Source organism: Mus musculus, chromosome 2 (assembly GCF_000001635.26).
Source record: "Mus musculus strain C57BL/6J chromosome 2, GRCm38.p6 C57BL/6J".
NCBI classification, from domain to species: Eukaryota; Metazoa; Chordata; class Mammalia; order Rodentia; family Muridae; genus Mus; species Mus musculus.
In genome coordinates, this window is record NC_000068.7 from 156,529,534 (window position 1) to 156,547,515 (window position 17,982).

Genomic DNA, 17,982 nt, shown 5'->3' on the forward strand with positions numbered 1-17,982 from the left:
CTCTCTCTCTCTCTCTCTCTCTCTCTCTCTCTCTCTCTCTCTCTCTCTCTCTCTCTCTCTCTCTCTCTCCCTCTCTCTCTCTCTCCCCCCCCCTCTCCTCCCAGTACCCAGAACCTGGAAACTGCTTCAGCAAGCCTCAGATGCCCTCATGGCAGTGAGACAGATGACCAGGTTCCTGTTGTCTGGTACCTTGACTGCTCTAGTACAGATTGCCAGTCTTCGGTTTTGCCAATTGAACAATGTGTGGAGCAGAGGCCCTGACTCTCAGTTATTTGGGCCATCCCAAGCATGCAGGGGTAGAGGGAGAGTAAAATGATCAGATTCTCAGCATGCAGGAATCTTGCAATTCCAGGCAAATCTACCTGCCGGAAAGCCCCCATCCCACCCCATCCTCCAGCCAGCCAGCAACCCCAAACCACCCTCAGTGTTGCAGACCACTTTCTCACTATAGCCAGTAGATGGCAGCAGTGAACCTGGTTGGAATATTCAGGGTTTTTTTTTTTTTTTTTGACACCTTTTAAGGGACCTTGTGGATTTTGCTATTTATTTGCTGTCTGACCAGTAATGAAAAGTACTTGGTCTCAAGTATTCTCATCGTATGGGACTCTAGAGCAGCAGTTCTCAACTTTCCTACTGCTACAGCCCTTTAATACAGCTCCTGGGGTTGCGGTGACCCCAACCATAAAATTATTTTGTTGCTACTTCATGACTGTAATTTTGCTAGTTATGAATCAGAATGTAGATATCTGATACGTGAACCCTGTGAAAGGGTCCCTAGGTCACGACCCTCAGGTTGAGAACTGTCGCTCTAGAGCCTTTAGGAACAGTACAGACCTGTTATTCTGCACACAGGTTTCTGTGTCAGACAGCCTCCTGAGATGTTTGACCTTTGGCTTATTAACCGTGGTTATCTGCTGTTCTTTCTCCTGCATCCTTTACAAATGAGAAAACTTAAGTTCAGGGGGATAAAGAGATGAACCCAAGGTCACATGACCAATAAATCTCAGTTTAGCCTCAGGCATTGTGACATTGGAAGTTCCACTTTCACTGTCAGTCTCTCTGCTCTGCCCATGTCCTGACCTGTGGGAACATCAGTTCTGGGGCCTGGGGCTGCAGAATGTAGTGATACCTCATCCAGATACTCTTGAGCTATTGAGAGATGCTTGTGAATGCCGTCCCTTGTCCAACTCCGGACCTATTCCTGGGAAGATAATGTCATTAAGTCCGACTCCTCAGCAGGTGGGTTTTAAGTAAACCGACCCCAGGATCGATAAACAGCCAGTTACCAGATGGCACATGTATCTCTGATCACTCGGTTCTTTCTCCCCCTCCCAACCATTACTCTTAGGCACTGAGATACTTGTAAGGGTAAATGTAAATGTCATTATGGCACGTAGACAGTTAACTTCATTCATCTCCTCATCCATCCATTCATCCATTCATTTGTTTCAAAGCCAGTGATGAGTCTGTCTGCCTAGCACAGGGATACAGAGCTGCAGTGCCCACCAGCATCCATTGTGCTGCCATCACAGGTGCCTGTCACGTGTGCAGCTCCTGGGCACAGTGATGAGCAAGGCCCACCCTTCTCACTTCCTGGCTGGATGGCCTTGGGCAAGTCACCTGAACCTCTCTAAGCCTTCTTGCCACATCTGTAAAATGGAGTGGGAGAAAGGTTTGTGTGAGACCCAGCAAGTACCCTCTGGGAAGCCTGCAAAACAACACCTGGCCTGTAGTGTATCGAGAAGTCAGCTAATGCTGTCTCTTTCTTGCCTTCATGGAACAGTGCAACAGGCTAGGGGCTGCTGGGAGGAGCCAGGAGGGTAACACAGCTGCTGGGAGGATGTGAGGAAGTTGTCTATAGCATAGGCAGGGTCAGCGGAGCTATGAGGAAAGGATGGATGGGGGTGGGCATGGCCACAGGAGGATGCTTCCAGCCTGTGAGAGCAGGTGTAAGGCCTGCAGGTGAAGAAGCACATCTGGGTGGCAGATGTGTACAGATGTGTACAGGAAGGGGAGGGGGAGGAGGAAGAGGGCTGAGAAGACAGACTGAACCAGAGCGGGAAGGGTTTGCGGTGTGTGTAGGATGGTTTAAACTTGATTCTGGAAACAAGAGGGGAATGGTGCCTTTGGAGTAGAAGCAGGGGATCAGCTGCGAGTGCATTAGACCATCGGCATGTGTGGAGTGTGGCCTGGAACAAAGATTCCTCCCTCCTGCTTCCCCTTCCTCCTTCCAGCCTCTTTGCTTCCCTTAATAAATATTTACTGAACACCCACGATGTGTGAAGTACTGTTCTAGGCACTGTGAGTCTGGCACTGGAGGAGACAGTGCCTGGATCCCTGGGACCCACGTAAGGACAGAAGACGGTGGGGACCTAAGGGCTGCTGTCTAGCTGGAGCGCCACCAGGGTTCAAGAGGGTGGCTGCAGCAGAGATTTAGGGACTAGAAAGTCCTGGAGCAGGAAAGTACAGTATTTGCTTTCTGGTAAGATGTTCTGGAGACAGGACAGATGGGCTGGGGACAGTGTTTACTGGCCAGTGGTTCTTACAGTGTGGTCCCAGGTACCTGTGACAAAGGCACGTTCCTCACCCGGCTCCGAAAAGTCTAATTCAGAAGCCAGGAGAAGCTTGGCAGCCTGTTCACAAGGGATCCCGTGTGAGAGGAGTGTGATATTTGTATGTTAGGAGCTGGCAGCCAGTTACCCTGCAGACTTGACGTGTGAGGAGCCGATGGAGTGTTTCCAGGAAAGGCCCAGGAGAAAATTGGTTTTGAAGATTTGGGGTTCAAGAAAAATCTGCATGACAGGTAGAGGGATATAGTTGTGGCATCAGTGAAGCGGTAGAATTTCCTGGGTATCTGAGTGGGTAGAGGGGAGCCCTGGGGAGAGATAGAGGGTTAGCCTTGCCCAAGGAGAACTGTGCTTCCATGAGTTGAGAGATGGCCCTAGCTATGCACACATCCAGGGCAGGGAGAAGAAAAGACCTAGGCCTTGAACAGCCTGTGTCCCCTTTAGTGGCTTTTGTTTTCGATGCAAAGATGAAGATGAGCTTTGGACGCTGGCCTCAGGCAAAGAGAGAACATGAAGAATAAGAGACTATGAGAGTGTGGTCTGAGGGATAGAAGGATCAAAGGGATGATGGTCGCTCCCTAAGCCAGAGGAAGAACACTCTCCTAGAAATGACCTTTGCAGTCTGGAATCTAAGTTGCTATAGGGAATGTGCCTTATGGTGCTGTGCCAAGTGACCTGGCCACCAACAGTCTGGGCAGGAGCTGGCTTAGCAGAGGCGAGGATGGAGCAGAAGGCTCTGTCCTTCCCCATGCTTCGGTAGGGTTCGTTGCCACGCACAAAACAAGACTGGCGTCCGTTTGTCTGAGATGCTGCATAATAGAGGTTAGCTGGAGACTATGCAGAAGTGAGAGGCAGCAGAGAGAACCTTGGTGTCTCTTACCCAGATATGGGACACTAAGTCTAAGGCAATTCCAGGCAGATAGAATAGTTATGATCCAGGACGAGACCAGGGAAGCTGGCTCAAGAGTGACGGCTCCAAGGGCCAAGTGCTGGGACAGCCACCAGCACCTACAGCCTTGGAGGCTGCTCGCTCAGAGTTAATGTCTGCTATCACCACTGACTTGCCATGAGACTTGAACAAGCCACATACTATAGTTTTCCCTCCTGTGTGTCCTCTGCAGAACAAGTTCTTGCTACCAAGAACTGCCTTCAGTGGCTTTGAAGGTTAAGTGAGGTCTCACATAGGCACCCAGCTAGTGGAATGTTTAGTGCCTAGCAGGTACCAGGAAGTACTTACAAGATCCATCTGCCTGTGCTCCTGAATTTACCGGCAGCTTTTGTTTACCTATGTTCTTCACTTATGGGCACAATGGGATTAGGCGAAGGTCCTTTTTCACAGACAGTAGGGAGGAAATGGTTCTGCCTCAAGGTCCACAGCAGGTCCAGGACAAGAGCCTGGGCTTCCTGACTTTTAGTGCTTCCAGAGAGCAGTACCATATCTTGTTCACTGTGACTCCCTAATAGTGGGGATCCAGTATATCTTTGTCGAGTGAGTCTATAAGCAAGCATGCAAGTGTGTGTCTATGGGGATTGAGTCTCTGGGGGTTGAATGCCTCAGCTCTCTGCTTCTGTGTCACTTCTCAACCCCATGGTGATGATAACCACATGGTCACATGCCCTGGCTATCCTGGAGACCTATTGAACTGAGACCTGGCCATCTGAGCACTATTGTCTCCCCAGGAGAACAGTCTCAAGTCCGGGAAGGGGGCAGCTGCCATGATCCCAGGCCCACAGACGGTGGCCACGGAAATCCGTTCTCTTTCACCGGTAAGTAGGCAGGGCCAGCTCAGGCTAGGGGACTCGGAGCAGAGGATGCAAGCACATAGCCCACAGCGAGTGCAGTCAGGGGCTCAGAACCATTTGCAGATGCCCATAGGCTCCTCGAGGTGTCCATCAGTGCCCCCTGGTGCAACCAAAGCACTGGCATCAGGGCTGGAGGTAAACAGGACACAGACACACGGACACACATGCGCATACACACATGTACTCACGCACGCGGGCATGCACACACACACACAAACACACAGAGTTACACATGTACACACACACAGCTGCATCAGCTTGTAGAGCAGGAGGCGCAGGGAATGAGGAGTGCCGAGGCTTGGATTCCAGGCTGGTTTCTGACAGTGGCTGCACCAGCAGTGGTCCTGAGTCCATCACGGACAGGTCTTTCCCAGTGCTTTGATTCTGGTTGGTCTGAGTCTAGTCCAGAGAGACCATGTTCCTGCCTGTGGCAGGATGAGGACCTGGGGGGTGGGGGGGGGGCTCTGTGTCCTGCCTGGAGCAGCTTTTCATTATTCTAGGATTCTTAGATTCTAGGGTGTTGTTAGGACTGGGGGGTGCCCTAGGAATTCCAGATTCTTAAAGTTACGGAGCCCTAGGCTTGGGGATGCTCTCAGTCTAGAATTGGAGAGATTTTGGCTTATTCTTGTGTAAGAACCAGTGTTTCAAAGCATCTTGGCCTCAACGCTTCACCTGTCGTGGGCCCCTGTTCATCCCTGGGGACGTTTCCCTAGCCCTACCTGCCCCTTCAGAGCCCAGTGCCCTGACCTGACCCCCGGGGTGGGGGTGGTTGTATTCTGCAGATCATCGGGAAAGATGTCCTCACCAGCACGTACGGCGCCACCGCGGAAACCCTCTCAACCTCTACCACCACCCATGTCACCAAAGTGAGTAGCAGCAGGCTCCCGGGCCCCAGCGGGCTGCAGGTGGGACGGTCATTTTCATGGCTGACCTTCGGCTCCTCATTCTCTGAGGCACGGAGGGGACCTTTGCCAGTTCTTGCGTGCGTTGTCCTGTGTCCCTGCTGTTCTAGGGGTAGGCCTTGCACACGGCGTTGGCAGCTAGTCCGTGGGGTCATATGCTCTCCTCAAAGTAATTATGAACAGTGTTTGCATCTCACAGGCCTCGAGAGCCAGGTGACTTTGGAAGCACGTGATGAGCAGGAAGCGCCCCTAAGTCAGGGCGTGCCATTCGGAAAAGTAGTCATTTGCCAGGCCTGATAGAACAGGCCTCTAATCCCAGCTACTTAGAAAGCTGATGTAGAACTGAAAGGCCAGGCTAGCTTAAGCAACCTGGTGGGACTCTGTTTCAAAATAAAGGTAAAGGGGGCTAGACATATTTCTCATTGGTATAGTCTTTGCCTAGCAAGGCCCCTAGGTTTAAACCCAACAATAACGTTACTGTCCTCCATGCCTGCCCACCCACCCAAAACGAGAGAGTAGGGTCCTGGGACTCCCAGCAGCACGCCTAAGGTGGAGGAGCCCAGTGAGGCAGGCTAGCAGGAGGGGCAGACACTGTGTGTTAAGAGAATGCTAGCGGACAGCAACCTTACTGGGCTCGGGACCTGCTGACAGTGATATAAGCGAGGCGTGCTCATAGGAAATCAGGAAGCAGCGTGTAGATAGAAAGGGGACAGGGCAATTCAGTTGCACTTGGGGCAAGGAAATGCAGACTCTGAAGGCAGAGGAGCTAGGCAGGCACCAGGCACTGGTGCTGATTTAACCGTGGAGGATCTCAGTCTAAAGGAAACTGGAGAGCTTGGGGAGAGGTTTTAACTCGGGCAGTGATTCCGTGAAAATGGGCCTGCTGGGCGTGAAGCTCAGCGGCAGTGTGTGTCTGGTGTGCACCGGTGCTGGGTTCCATCCCCAGTAGTGCAAAGGAATAAGGAGGTGTGGGAGGGTGGAGCGGGGAGAATGCTAGAGTACCTGATAAGAACGGAGGCCTGGCGTTGAGGCCTTGGGTCAGGTAGAAGCTAGAGACAAGAAGAGGACAGGCCAGAGGAGGCAGGCATTCCTAGTGGGTATCAACCATGACAACCCAGGAGGTAAACCAGGCTGAGTTCCGAGAGGCTGCAACAGGAGCTGAGTAGCCGAGGAAAGCAGGAGAGGGCCTAGCCATGACTGGAAACCTGAGGAGCTAGGCAGAGCATGGCTGTTGAATTGAAGGTCCAGCTGACCCGCCAAAGGGAAGGTCTGGTTGTTAACACTATCCCTCTGTCCACACTGTGCAGGGCCCTGTCTGCAACCTGGTAGCTTTGTCACTTTGTCACATTTCCCAGGAAGCAACCTCTTAAAAGGTGTTAGAGAACAACATCAACTTCCCTGCTGGTTTTATGGTTTGCCCTACACTGCACAGCCCACAGGGTATACGGCTCAGAAAACTCCCCTCTGGACCTTACCACTGCCCCCCCACCCCTTCACCTTTGCCTACTTCCAGCTAGGATTTCCTCAGTCACACCCTCTTTGAGTGTTCCAGACAGTCAGGTCCTGCCCTAGCCTCTAGTCAAGCCCCTCTCCTTGAGGAAACAGTGACAGTCATAAGTTACCTTCATAGGGTTGTTCCAAGTCATGTAAGGTAGAGCTTTGTCACCATTTACATCTCATTCATATGTTCATTCAATAGATCTACATGCAGCACTGTCAGGACGACCTGGGAAAGGAGGGAATACTGAGGTGGTCAGAATACAAGCCACTCTCCAGAGCCTGAAGCCTGGAGCCGTGAGCACTCCCTAGGTGGACATAGATCAGAACCATGTTGAGTCCTCAAACCATGAGAGACACAGGCTCAGCAATCGGGGAAGGCCAGACAGGATGCCTCAGGGCTCTGTCAACTAAGGAGCAGAGTCCGAGCTGGGCATGGGGGGGAATACCTAGGACAGTTTGGCAGCTAGGGAGTGATGACAACCCTGAAGGAACTGCTGTCTGAAGCCCTCAAACTAGAAAAGGAAAATACTCAGGAGGCCAGGAGAGATGTGATCTGCTGGCTCTCAGCTTTGTCAGTTGGCCGAGGCTGAGATGGATAGGCCTCCTGTCAAGGCAGAGCTCAGAGAGACCTCACCTTTCTCTCCCCTGCCCTCTGCTTCTCTCTCTCTCTGCAGACTGTGAAGGGAGGGTTTTCTGAGACAAGGATCGAAAAGCGAATCATCATTACTGGGGATGAAGATGTCGATCAAGACCAGGTACAGAGAGAGCTAGGGAACAGCATTTCCAGGCACAGCCTGATAGCCAGTCCCTCCTATAAGGGGTGACCTGTGGATGGCTACCCTTCTGGGCAGAGAAGACATCCATTCCTTGCTGACCCCATTCATCTAAGAAGCCCCCAAGAAGGAGCATTGAATGGGGACCAGAAGACTCAAATTCTAGTTTCTTCCTCCAACTGTTTAATTTGGCCCCTTCTGGGCCTCAGTTTCCCCAGCTGTGAAGTAGTTCAGTTTCTCTCAGAGTCACTGCTCTGTGGTGTCTCACTGTGCTGTTCTGCCCACTAGGCCCTGGCTTTGGCCATCAAGGAAGCCAAACTACAGCATCCAGACATGCTGGTAACCAAAGCTGTTGTCTATAGAGAAACAGACCCATCCCCGGAGGAGAGAGACAAGAAGCCACAGGTAAGGCTCTGGTGCTGAGCAGTGTGGGAGGAGGGGGAAGCAGTAAGAAGATTCCTGGAGGGTCAGTTCCACAAAGAACCCAGGTGGCATGGTCCATATTTAGCTGTGACCCTAGCCTGGCTTGTGGCTCCAAGGAGAGAGACAAGGGCCCTGCTCCAGACCTAGGGAAGGAGGGAGAGGAGATGGTGTCTCCGTTTTTTTTTACAGTTTCAGACCCCAAGTCCAGAAGCAGCATGGAGGGTGCTGAGGGTTGACAGGAGGCCTGTTGTGAATGGAGGGGCCACATTTCCATCCCCAAGTCTGTCTCCATCAGGGGCGTGAGATGTTGCTAAGGGAATGTGACGCCTTTGACCCATCTGCTTTGTTGTGTACAAACCCAGGACTTCTCAGGTCCTCCAGGGCCGGACTCCCAGGGACCCAGCATCATTGAAGGCCTTCAAGGTCTCAGATAATGCAGTGTGTGTGTGTGTGTGTGTGTGTGTGTGTGTGGGTGGGTGGGTGGGTGGGTGTCAGGCATCCTCACAGTTTACACTGCGAAGGGGGTTCTTCCACCTCTCTGGAAGTTTGCTAAATTTTATCAGACTTGGAAAACAAAAATCTCAGACATGGCAATGCCTACTTACCTTCTGTGTGATTGCATTCACTGGCAGTGAATAGCCATCAAAATTTGTCTCCCATTGGGAGTAAAAGCAGAATATTGTTACTCTGGAATGTGGCAGTGAAGAACGACAAGACAACCTTCTGGGAAGTGTTTCCCTCTGGGCGGGCTACATGAGGATGCATGCAGATGAAAGGTTTTCAGTGCTGGGTACCAATGGAGCAGATGCTTAGCATGGGTGAGACCGGTCCTCTCCTCAGCACCACTCCCCAAAGTCAGACCCTTATTGCCCTTGCATCTGCGCACTGTATCCAGCTCACACATTATACTCAGCGCCCACCTCAAAGGCCCCACAAGAGTAGCTGGTTGCTCAGAGGCCTTAACTGGCATGCCCACAGCTACAGTGCTGGGAGCTGATTAAAGTGTTAGACTCCAGAGTCCCCTGTGTTCCTCACCACGCTGACTTCCCATGCTGTCTGTCTCACAGAGATTATTCATGCATGGTAACTACCATAGTGCCTGACGCACAGTACGCGGTCCCTAACAGTAGGCCAGGCACTACCATCTGTCATGGTGGGCTAGCAACTGCTGACCCTCAACTGAGAAGAATGAGTTGCTATCTACAGTATTGTTTAGATCCTCCAGACCCACCCCCTTCAGAGACGATCTGTCTCCCAAAGGCAGCCAGCAAGAGGACAGCACTCACCTGGCTGCCAAAAGCATCCTCCCCTCCTCTCGCTCACCTGTCTGGGAGGGGAGAGATTGGCCTGTTTGAGAACAGTAACCTTGGACTCCCACCTACATTCTGCCACCACCTTGCTAAGCCATAGAACCCTCTGGGCATAAGGTTTCCTCAGTCAAATGAGCCAAGAAGGACTCTTGTATGACACTTGGATTGTACCCGCCCGAGCCTATGCGAGTGACAAGAGTCAGGAATGCAGTTCCATGTGACAAGAGTCAGGAATGCAGTTCCATGTACATAATGTCTTGAGTAGCTGCCACTGAATTAGCAAGGTGAGTAAATGGTAGCTCTTGCTATTGGGAGTCAGGGCAAGGGCTACAGTGAGCAAGTGTATCAGCAAGGCATTTATTCAGCATTCCTATACACTAGGCCCTCTCCGTGCTGTCTCTGTCTGTGTAAGGTAGGTCCCATTTTATAGGGAGGTTGATGGAGGCTTAGAGAGTCGACACACTTGCCCACAGTGATGGAACAGACAGCCAGGGGTAGGAAATGTGACTGCAGAGTCCTTACTCCTATAGATGACTAAGTGTTAGTCACAATCCAGGCTCTGTGGTTTTGGTTTTGGTTTTGGTTTTGGTTTGTTTGAGCACTGCCCTTTAGTCCTGACCACAGCATGCCCATGGGGAATAGATAGGAAAAGCAAAGGAAGCCAGAAGACCCGCAGCCAGGGTGAAGCAGGCAGAGAACTGAGAGGAACAAGGGAGAAAAGCAAACTGATGGGGACCATAGCATCTCCACAGTAAAGGACTGTTTAAAAGGTTGTCAGAACAAAGCAAAAGACGTCACCTCCGCACATGCACACACATGTGTGCACACGACGCTGGAGTTAGGTGCGTTTGAGTCATTCCCAAGTAAGTTGTATAGCCTTGGATAGATCACTCTCTTTCTCTCTGAGCCACAATGCAGGTAAAAGGTAGCTAAAACTGCTGCTGTGTGTTTAAAGGCGAATGGGTAAAGTAACTAATTTCCCACCCTCTGGCATCCAGGAATCCTGACCTCTGTGAAGAGATGCTGGCGTGTCTGGTCCAACCCAAGCCAGAGAGCCATTAAGAAGGGGCCTTCACTCTGGATTCTCCGACAATACCAACATCCCAGCTGCGACGTACTGTCACTGAAGAGAGACTGGGAAGGGAAAGCATATATATATAGATATATAGAGATATAGATATATATACAGGAAACACCGCGTCCTTGCACCGCTGCTGGGGCTGGCGGAGCAGTCAGCTGATGGCCACGACCAACATCTGCAACAACCTTCATTTCCTTTGCAGACAAATCGAATTGGTGGGAATTTTTTTTCAGGAAAATGTATAACAATCATAATCTCTCACTCCCCAAACCCCTTCTCCTGCAAACTAAAAAAGCAGACCGCCATGATTGTAGACATTCCCTTGAACCCCAGCTGCACAGACTCCAGGATGGACGAGCACCCCGTTTGTTCTCCAGCCTCTGTTGCTCCCTCTAATGCAAAGGAAGAAAGAAATTAGATCACGGAGCCAAGGAAGAGAAGTCACAGCAGCAAGACACGCACGGTTGGCTATTTGCCAAGAAAGAATGGAAGTCTCCCCCATGGAGAGGAGGAGGAGGAGGAGGAGGAGGAGGAGGAGGAGGAGGAGGAGGAGGAGGAGGAGGAACGCTCAGTTGTTCCTTTCTGGGTCTTGACACTGGGCTGCAAAATCCCTTCTCTGTTCTTCTGCCTCCCCGCTTCACCCTTGACCTCTACTCATCCTGTCTTCATATTCTGTCTCAGCTCCCCTCTGCCTCTCTCCCAACCCTCCTGTTCTGTGTCCTGGTCCTGCTGAGGGCCACTGCAGGTAACTCTCATTGGAAGAAAAAGAAACTACAAGAGCAAACAGAAGCCATGGGAAGGGAAGTAGACACTGTGTGCTTCCGGTTTCTCATGACGGAGGTGCAGCTTGTAGGAGATTATATGACTGTGATTTTAAGTTATGTATATTACATGTAACAGGAAACAAATATTAAAATAAACTGTGCTGGTAAGTATGCAGCTGACATTTCCAAGTTATAATTACCTGACTGTGATTGATGTATCCTAAGGTTCCTAGATCTTGCCAAACTGGCCCAGCTGAGAACACTGGACTCTGGGTGTGGCCAGCTCCCAGTAGGGCTGACAGATTCAGTGTAGTGAAACTGTGTGTGGTGTTTGTAACTGGGTGATTGGTGGGGAGAGTGGAGAAGCCCTCCGTGAAGAGGTGAGGGTTCCGGCCAGAAGGGAGCAACACAGATGTCATCCCGAATATGCCAGGCCAAAATGCCTTCTTCCCCAGCAGTAGCTGCCAGGGCCTGGTCTGTGCTCAGGACACTACTGCTGAGGTTCTGTAGGTCAGTCCTCCTACCTCCAGGGGGCTCGCCTTGGTTTTCGGTCCTCTCTCTCTCTCTCTCTCTCTCTGTTTCCTATTACCAGGGTCTTTGTTTGGGTTTGTGCTCGGCCATGTCTTGCTCTGCTCCTCAGCACCTCATCACAATGAGTTCTTTAAAGGGAGGTGGGGTCCTAGCTAAGGTGGAGAACAGCGACTCTAACCTGGTTTTCTGAAATGCCCAGCCAGCCTTTCCCCTCTGCCTCTGTCTGTCTTGTGAATCATCCTCTTCTTCCTGAGCTAAAGTAGCCACGATAAAGAGGCCATGAGCACAGGGAAGGCCACAATAGGCCCATGCTGCATTTCCAAAAGCCTCAGCCATCCCTAAACTAGAGCAGGCTTGAGGAAGTGTTGCCATCCGGCTCCATCTGCATCAGACCCTGGCTTGCAGGACCTCCATCAGTCAGTATCTAAGCTCAGAAATGGCCTTGAGGTGACAGGAGCCCTTGGAGAAAACGCTGCCACAGGCTGCTATTTCGGCCTGGCACATACAGGCTTCCTCTGGCTTGCTCTCAATGTCTCTCCCTTTCTGAGTGAAAGTATCCCACGGCAGTCCCATCTCACTTCCTGTCCTGCTAAGGCACTTCATACATTTAGTCAACAGATGTTTACCAGTTTCCTGCTTGTGTCAGGCTCTGTTTTCAAGGCAGAAGGAGAGGGAGGGACCTGGGAAGCCACTGGACAAGCCTGTCTGTCCCTATCCATAGCTGGCTCTTTTCAGTACCCTTCTTCACGCCCTCCACCTGATGAGACAGTCCCGTGAAATGTCTCCGGGAGAGCCCCGGCTGGATGTGTTCTCTTGGCTTGCTTCTTGGTTACTCTTGTGATGTACACCTTCCCTACTCACAGGTGCTGGCCTGACACAGGGCAAGAAGCTAGGAGAGCTTCTGTCTCTGTGGCAGCTGAGACGAGCCAAGCTCTTAGATAACAGAGCCAGCCATATGCCCCCGGTGCAGGCTGGTAGGCCTGCCCTGCTCCAGTGGGGCAGCACATTGTCTCTGCTCCAGGATCTTTGGCCATTCTTGATGGAGAAGCCACAGAACCTCCCTCCTGCTCCTCACGGCATGCAAGCTCCCACTGCTTCTCTGAGCCCGGAGCAGGAACGGCTCTATCACCTTGGAATCAGGCTCGGGCCTCACCTACTTTTGCAGGAACTCCCCGGCCTGAACACACAAGACATACATACCTCAGAGGGAGCCTCATTGTACCTGCTCTGAATGTGGGCTACAGGGCAAGGACGAAATGACCCAGCTTAGCTCGTGGGACATTAGGGTTTGGGGAGATACTTACTCCATGGATGTTCTGACCGGTTCTTACTATTTTTTTTTCTCCCAGAGAGGCAGTCAGTACCCCGCCCAGGGAGGAGGAGACCTGCACAGCTAAAATCTAGGGCACCGTCTCCTCCCCCTCCTCCACTTCATAGAGAATAAGGACGTTGTGTTGTCTGACTTCAGCCTACTTTTTCCTTTTGCTTTTTTTGTGTGTCTGTCTCATCATCTCTGTGGCACCTCGCTCTCCAGGGGGCCAGGTAACAGTGAGAAAAGCCACCTAGAGCAGTCAGGGTTCCAGGTGAGCATCTCAATGCAGCTCCTAACTCACCGTGTGACACTGGGCTGTCCCATTTCACATAACTCAAAGGACAGGGCAAGCATTACACCCTGAGCCTCTTTCCCATTCTGTGTCTCATGCGCCTTTGTTTTCCCCACGTTTGCTTTCTGTGAATCTTTTCCACACGAGGGCAGAGGAAGTGCCAGGAGCTGTTTCAGTTTCTGAATCCTGCAAGCACATACCAAGACTGGCCTGAAATTGCATGAGCAACATCACTCTAGATATCTATTTTTTTTTCAAAAGCACCTTAGCAGCCACCTGCAATGCTGTCCTGTTCCTTTTCTCCCAGTCCCCTCTCTCCTCTCTCGTCCCCACGCTTCCCCACCTCAGTGCTCCGTGCTGTATGCGTGTGCTCTCTGTTCTTGTATAATCAATAAAAGTGAAATAAATGTGTTTGATGCTGAACCATGGACTCCCTCAGCCTCCCTCTCTCCCCCTCCCCTCTGCCTCTCCTCTCTGACCTTGGCTGCTGGTCCAAGCTGATAGAGAACTGGAGTGGAGATACCCAACATCCAACACTTTGGTTTTGCTTTTGAGATAAGGTCTCACTACATAGCCCTAGCTTGGAATTCAAAAGAGACCCACCTCCCTTGCCCTTCCTCGTGCTGAGATTGAAGCCAGGCTCCAATCTAGGCTCTAATATAGAATAATTTTAATCAGGAAATGTCTAGAGCTCCCACGGCACTCACGCCTTGGCTTAGGCTCCCTGGGCGCAAGCGCAAAGCCCTTGCTAGTCAAAGGCTCTCAGTCCAGTGCGGGGGAACAGTGAAACAGGAAAAAAAAAAAAAAAACTGGCTAGAGATCAGCACATGGAAGGAGACATGTTGAGGAAGGAGGTGGAGAGGACCACTTTAACAAGACCCCACCCCTCACAAAGATAAAAAAAATAGTGGTTGACCAGTTGAAGGACTTCCCTAAGGAGATCTTTTTTTTTTCTTTTTGAGCCAAATAAAGAGAAAGAACCAGTAAGACTTTCTAGGCCAAGGGGACAGTAAGTATATGGGTCCCAAGACCTGGGAGGGGAGGTGTAGTGTAATCTGTCTTTTTGAAAGAAGAGCAACTCCCCACGTGGGAGCCTAGTGAGAAATGTGCACAGCAGACCCAGCACGGGCTCATGTCACCCATCCCACTGCTGACTTACTTTTCCTTAAAGGAATTCACTTTGAAAATAATTATTTAAGAAAGGAAATTAGGGGGCCAATGATGACTCAGCAGATAAAGTGAAAGCACCTGCCACCAAGCCTGACAGCCTAAGTTCAATCCCCGGGACCTACAGGATGGAAGGAGAGAACCTGCAAGCTGCCCTCCCATCTTTATATGCACTTCATGGTTCATACACACACACCTGCAGACACACACACACCACAGGCACACCACACACAGCACACACACACACACCTGCAGACACACACACCTGCAGACACACACACACACACCACAGGCACACCACACACACACATGCCCACACACACGTGCAGACATTCCCCCACCACACACACACACACTCCGTAGATCTTAGCACTAAAAGAAAGGAATGAATAAAGATTGAAATTAAAATCAACATCTGTGTAAAACCTAATCTTCTTTCTTAGGGCATCTGAGGTATACATTCTACAGTTTCTACTTTATCCTGTCAAGAAAATCACCCCAGTTCCCCTTTCTATATCACTCCAAATCTCACAAACAAGTCTTTTTTCCATATATATTTATTTTCAGAGTCAAAGTCATCTTGCACATATCATCCTAAATGCTTTAAAAGCTTAGATTCTGCCGGGTGGTGGCGGCACACACCTTTAATCCCAGCACTTTGGAGGCAGAGGCAGGTGGATTTCTGAGTTCAAGGCCAGCCTGGTCTACAGAGTGAGTTCCAGGACAGCCAGAGCTACACAGAAAAACCCTGTCTCAAAACAAAACAAAACAAAACAAAACAAAACAAAACAAAACAAAACAAAACAAAATAAAACAAAAACAAAAAAAAGCTTACATTCTGAACATTTTCCTGTCATTTTAGATGCTATTAACTGCTTTCCTCTGTAAAGCCAGCTCATTAAATGATACAAAGGCTACACACTGGAAGAACCCAGTCTTCTCCAGAGTCCTATTTGTTGTGTAAGGCAATTGCTGCAGGGAGCTTTGAGAATGGTTTCCAGAATTTTCCTCCTAAGTTCCATTTAATGATCAGTTGCTTTTAGGCTCCTGGACTAGCACTTGGTTTACAGACATTGGCACTGCACCTCCTGGACCTGGAGAATAACCGGGGTAGTTCATCCGACTCAATGCTTCCTCAGCTCAAGTTGGAAAGGGTATAAGGTAGCAGTTTCTAGAAAGACTTTGCATTATGGTTGACCAGTGTTCTAGAGATTGGATCCTATGTTTGCAGCTAGACTTCTTCCAATCCACAGAACAGCTGTCTGCCATCAAGAATTACCTACCTCACATACCATGGGTACCAAAGTTGAGAAATGGTGCTTTGGATGAGTGTAGCTCACAAAGCTGGGTGTTCCAGGCCAGCATCTTTCTATCCTGCAACTTCCATGTCCAGTGTTAAATGCCCTGGGACTCTAAAAATATGGAGAAGCCATATGAAACCACCTGGAAGCTCGGAGCCCACACCACAGAGTTCAGCACCTAAGAAGGGAGTAGAGAGGGGAGGGGGAAGGAGTTGAGCCAGTTCCCAAGGGAAATGGAACTGATAGGGAAGGTTGAGATTGACTGCCTGACTCACCTCTGGCTAACCTGTGGCAGCCCACTGTGATTAACTATGATTGCCCTGTCTAGCCTAGTCTGCAGCCCCCTAAAACATGAATTGTGAAGTTGTGAGTGGGGCAGATTGATGTGGTCAGCTGTCGCTGGGGAACAATGACACACAAGAAGCAGCAGCACAGGGGCTAGAACTCCAGCTGCTTTTAGATCACATGGTTTGTTTGTTTGTTTGTTTGTTTGTTTGTTTGTTTGTTTGTACTCTTGGGGTTTGTGGTGCCTCTGTGAAGCTCAGTTTCCTCTTTTGTAAATTGAGAATCCTAATTGCCAAGTCTTTATCCCTATACTTGGTCATTCTTCTCCCAGAATTGTAGCACCAGTAAAAAGATGGAGGACATATCTATCAGCAAGGGATAGGAACAGAGATGGGAGATTAAACTCAGATCAAGCCCTTTACCAACCCGGGCTTATAGATATGCAGGTATGATGCAATCAATCAATAGCCAGTAAAGGGGGCAGAGGGACTCCCGTCCTTTCTGGGAATAGCAAGGCTTTTCCAGGAATTTGGGCATGCTTTTATGGTTTCTCTCCATTGACAACCATCAGTGCTGTAGGAAGGCCACTTAAGAGGCAGGTGGGCAATAGTGAAGTTGGAGGTTATTTGTCTTCTGCTCTGTCAGCCATTGTAGCTACAGCCAGTCTTGGTAAAGTCACCCGAAGAAGAGACTGAAGGCCTTTGAGAATCCTGCCTTTATAGATAAACAAGCTTACAATCAGGTCGGGAAAGTTGGCAGTACAAGATTAGAGGAGGGTCACATCTTGGCTATGGTTAGTGAGGAGATTAGAAGTAGTATCTATGTATCTCCCAGTAGCTCTGGCTCATGGTGGAGTTCTGATGTACAGAACCACTGAGCACAAGGTTAGTGTACTGGCTCTTCCTGGTTGTCAACTTGACTATATCCGGAATGAACTACAATCCAGAATTGGTAGGCTCACAGTGACCCTAATCTGGAGGCTGGGAGATGCAAGTGTCTGACCTGGATAATGGCATGGAAATCTTGAGGCATAGTGGTTATGAATCCGAGAAGATTAAGACAGGGGAGATCTCTGAGTTTAAAGTCATGTGGGACAAAGCAAGTTCCAGATCCAGGTGTGATGGCACACACCTTTAATCTGGGCACACACTTTCTGCTGGAGACCTACATAAGGACATTGGAAGAAGGAAGATTCTCTCTCTCTCTTGTTCACCTGCTTGCCTTGTGGGACTGAGCAACTGCTAGATCCTTGGATTTCCATTCACAGCTGCTGCTCACCATTGTTGGAGAGCTGGACTACAGACTGTAAGTCATCAACAAATTCCCTTACTATATAGAGACTACCCATAAGTTTTGTGACTCTAGAGAACCCTGACTAATACAGCAAGGCCTATGGATAGTCATTTACTATACACATCATTTGATTTGTTATTAAATACACAGTACATTTATGAGGGCTATGTGCTAGGTTCTAAGGAAATAGAGAAGAAAAAGACAGTCAGGTTTCCTCACTCAGTGCACATTTATAGCTTGACTGCTGTATTCTGTAAGGCCTGGAAAACACTGGGTGGTCATTTCCAGAGGAACTGCTGTGTTTGCGTTTGAAGGGACTGGTTCTCCCTTCAGGCAACAGCCTTGGTTCTGAAACTAGGGATGAATGTGTCTGGAAGCCGGGACTTGGAGATAATAGGGAACTTTTGACATGGTGACCGGCATAGGAAATGTGGCTAAAGAGGACCAACCATGACTGAGCCAGTCTGTGGCTACTGTGTGCCAACACCTGAACCATGCTTTGGCCAGCCCGTGTCTGCTTGAGACCAAAAGGACTGTGGATGGTGAGTATGTTTCTGGACGGGGATATAAAGTGGATAGTTTAATTAAAGTCGTTATTTATAATTCGGGAAGTAAAACGAAACAGTAAGAAGAAAATGAAGTGCTTATCGTGAGGAACCTGGAAGCACGGGCCATTTC

General features: G+C 49.9%; 1 protein-coding gene across 33 annotated transcripts in view; it reads left to right on the forward strand.

The window, feature by feature from the left end:
• Positions 1 to 13,681, forward strand: part of Epb41l1 (erythrocyte membrane protein band 4.1 like 1) — a 125,620-nt gene extending 111,939 nt beyond the window's left edge. For 25 of the 33 annotated variants that reach the window (XM_006498711.4, XM_011239275.3, XM_030247271.1 and 22 more), the window contains 5 exons: positions 4,248 to 4,334; positions 5,153 to 5,236; positions 7,447 to 7,527; positions 7,834 to 7,950; positions 10,277 to 13,681. In XM_006498711.4, coding sequence (XP_006498774.1) covers positions 4,248 to 4,334; positions 5,153 to 5,236; positions 7,447 to 7,527; positions 7,834 to 7,950; positions 10,277 to 10,285 — 378 coding nt within the window. In that variant the 3' untranslated portion in view covers positions 10,286 to 13,681. The remainder of the gene's footprint in view (positions 1 to 4,247; positions 4,335 to 5,152; positions 5,237 to 7,446; positions 7,528 to 7,833; positions 7,951 to 10,276) is intronic. The other 8 variants (NM_001368800.1, NM_001368801.1, NM_001368802.1 and 5 more) reach the window with 3 other exon arrangements.
• Positions 13,682 to 17,982: the final 4,301 nt, after the last annotated feature.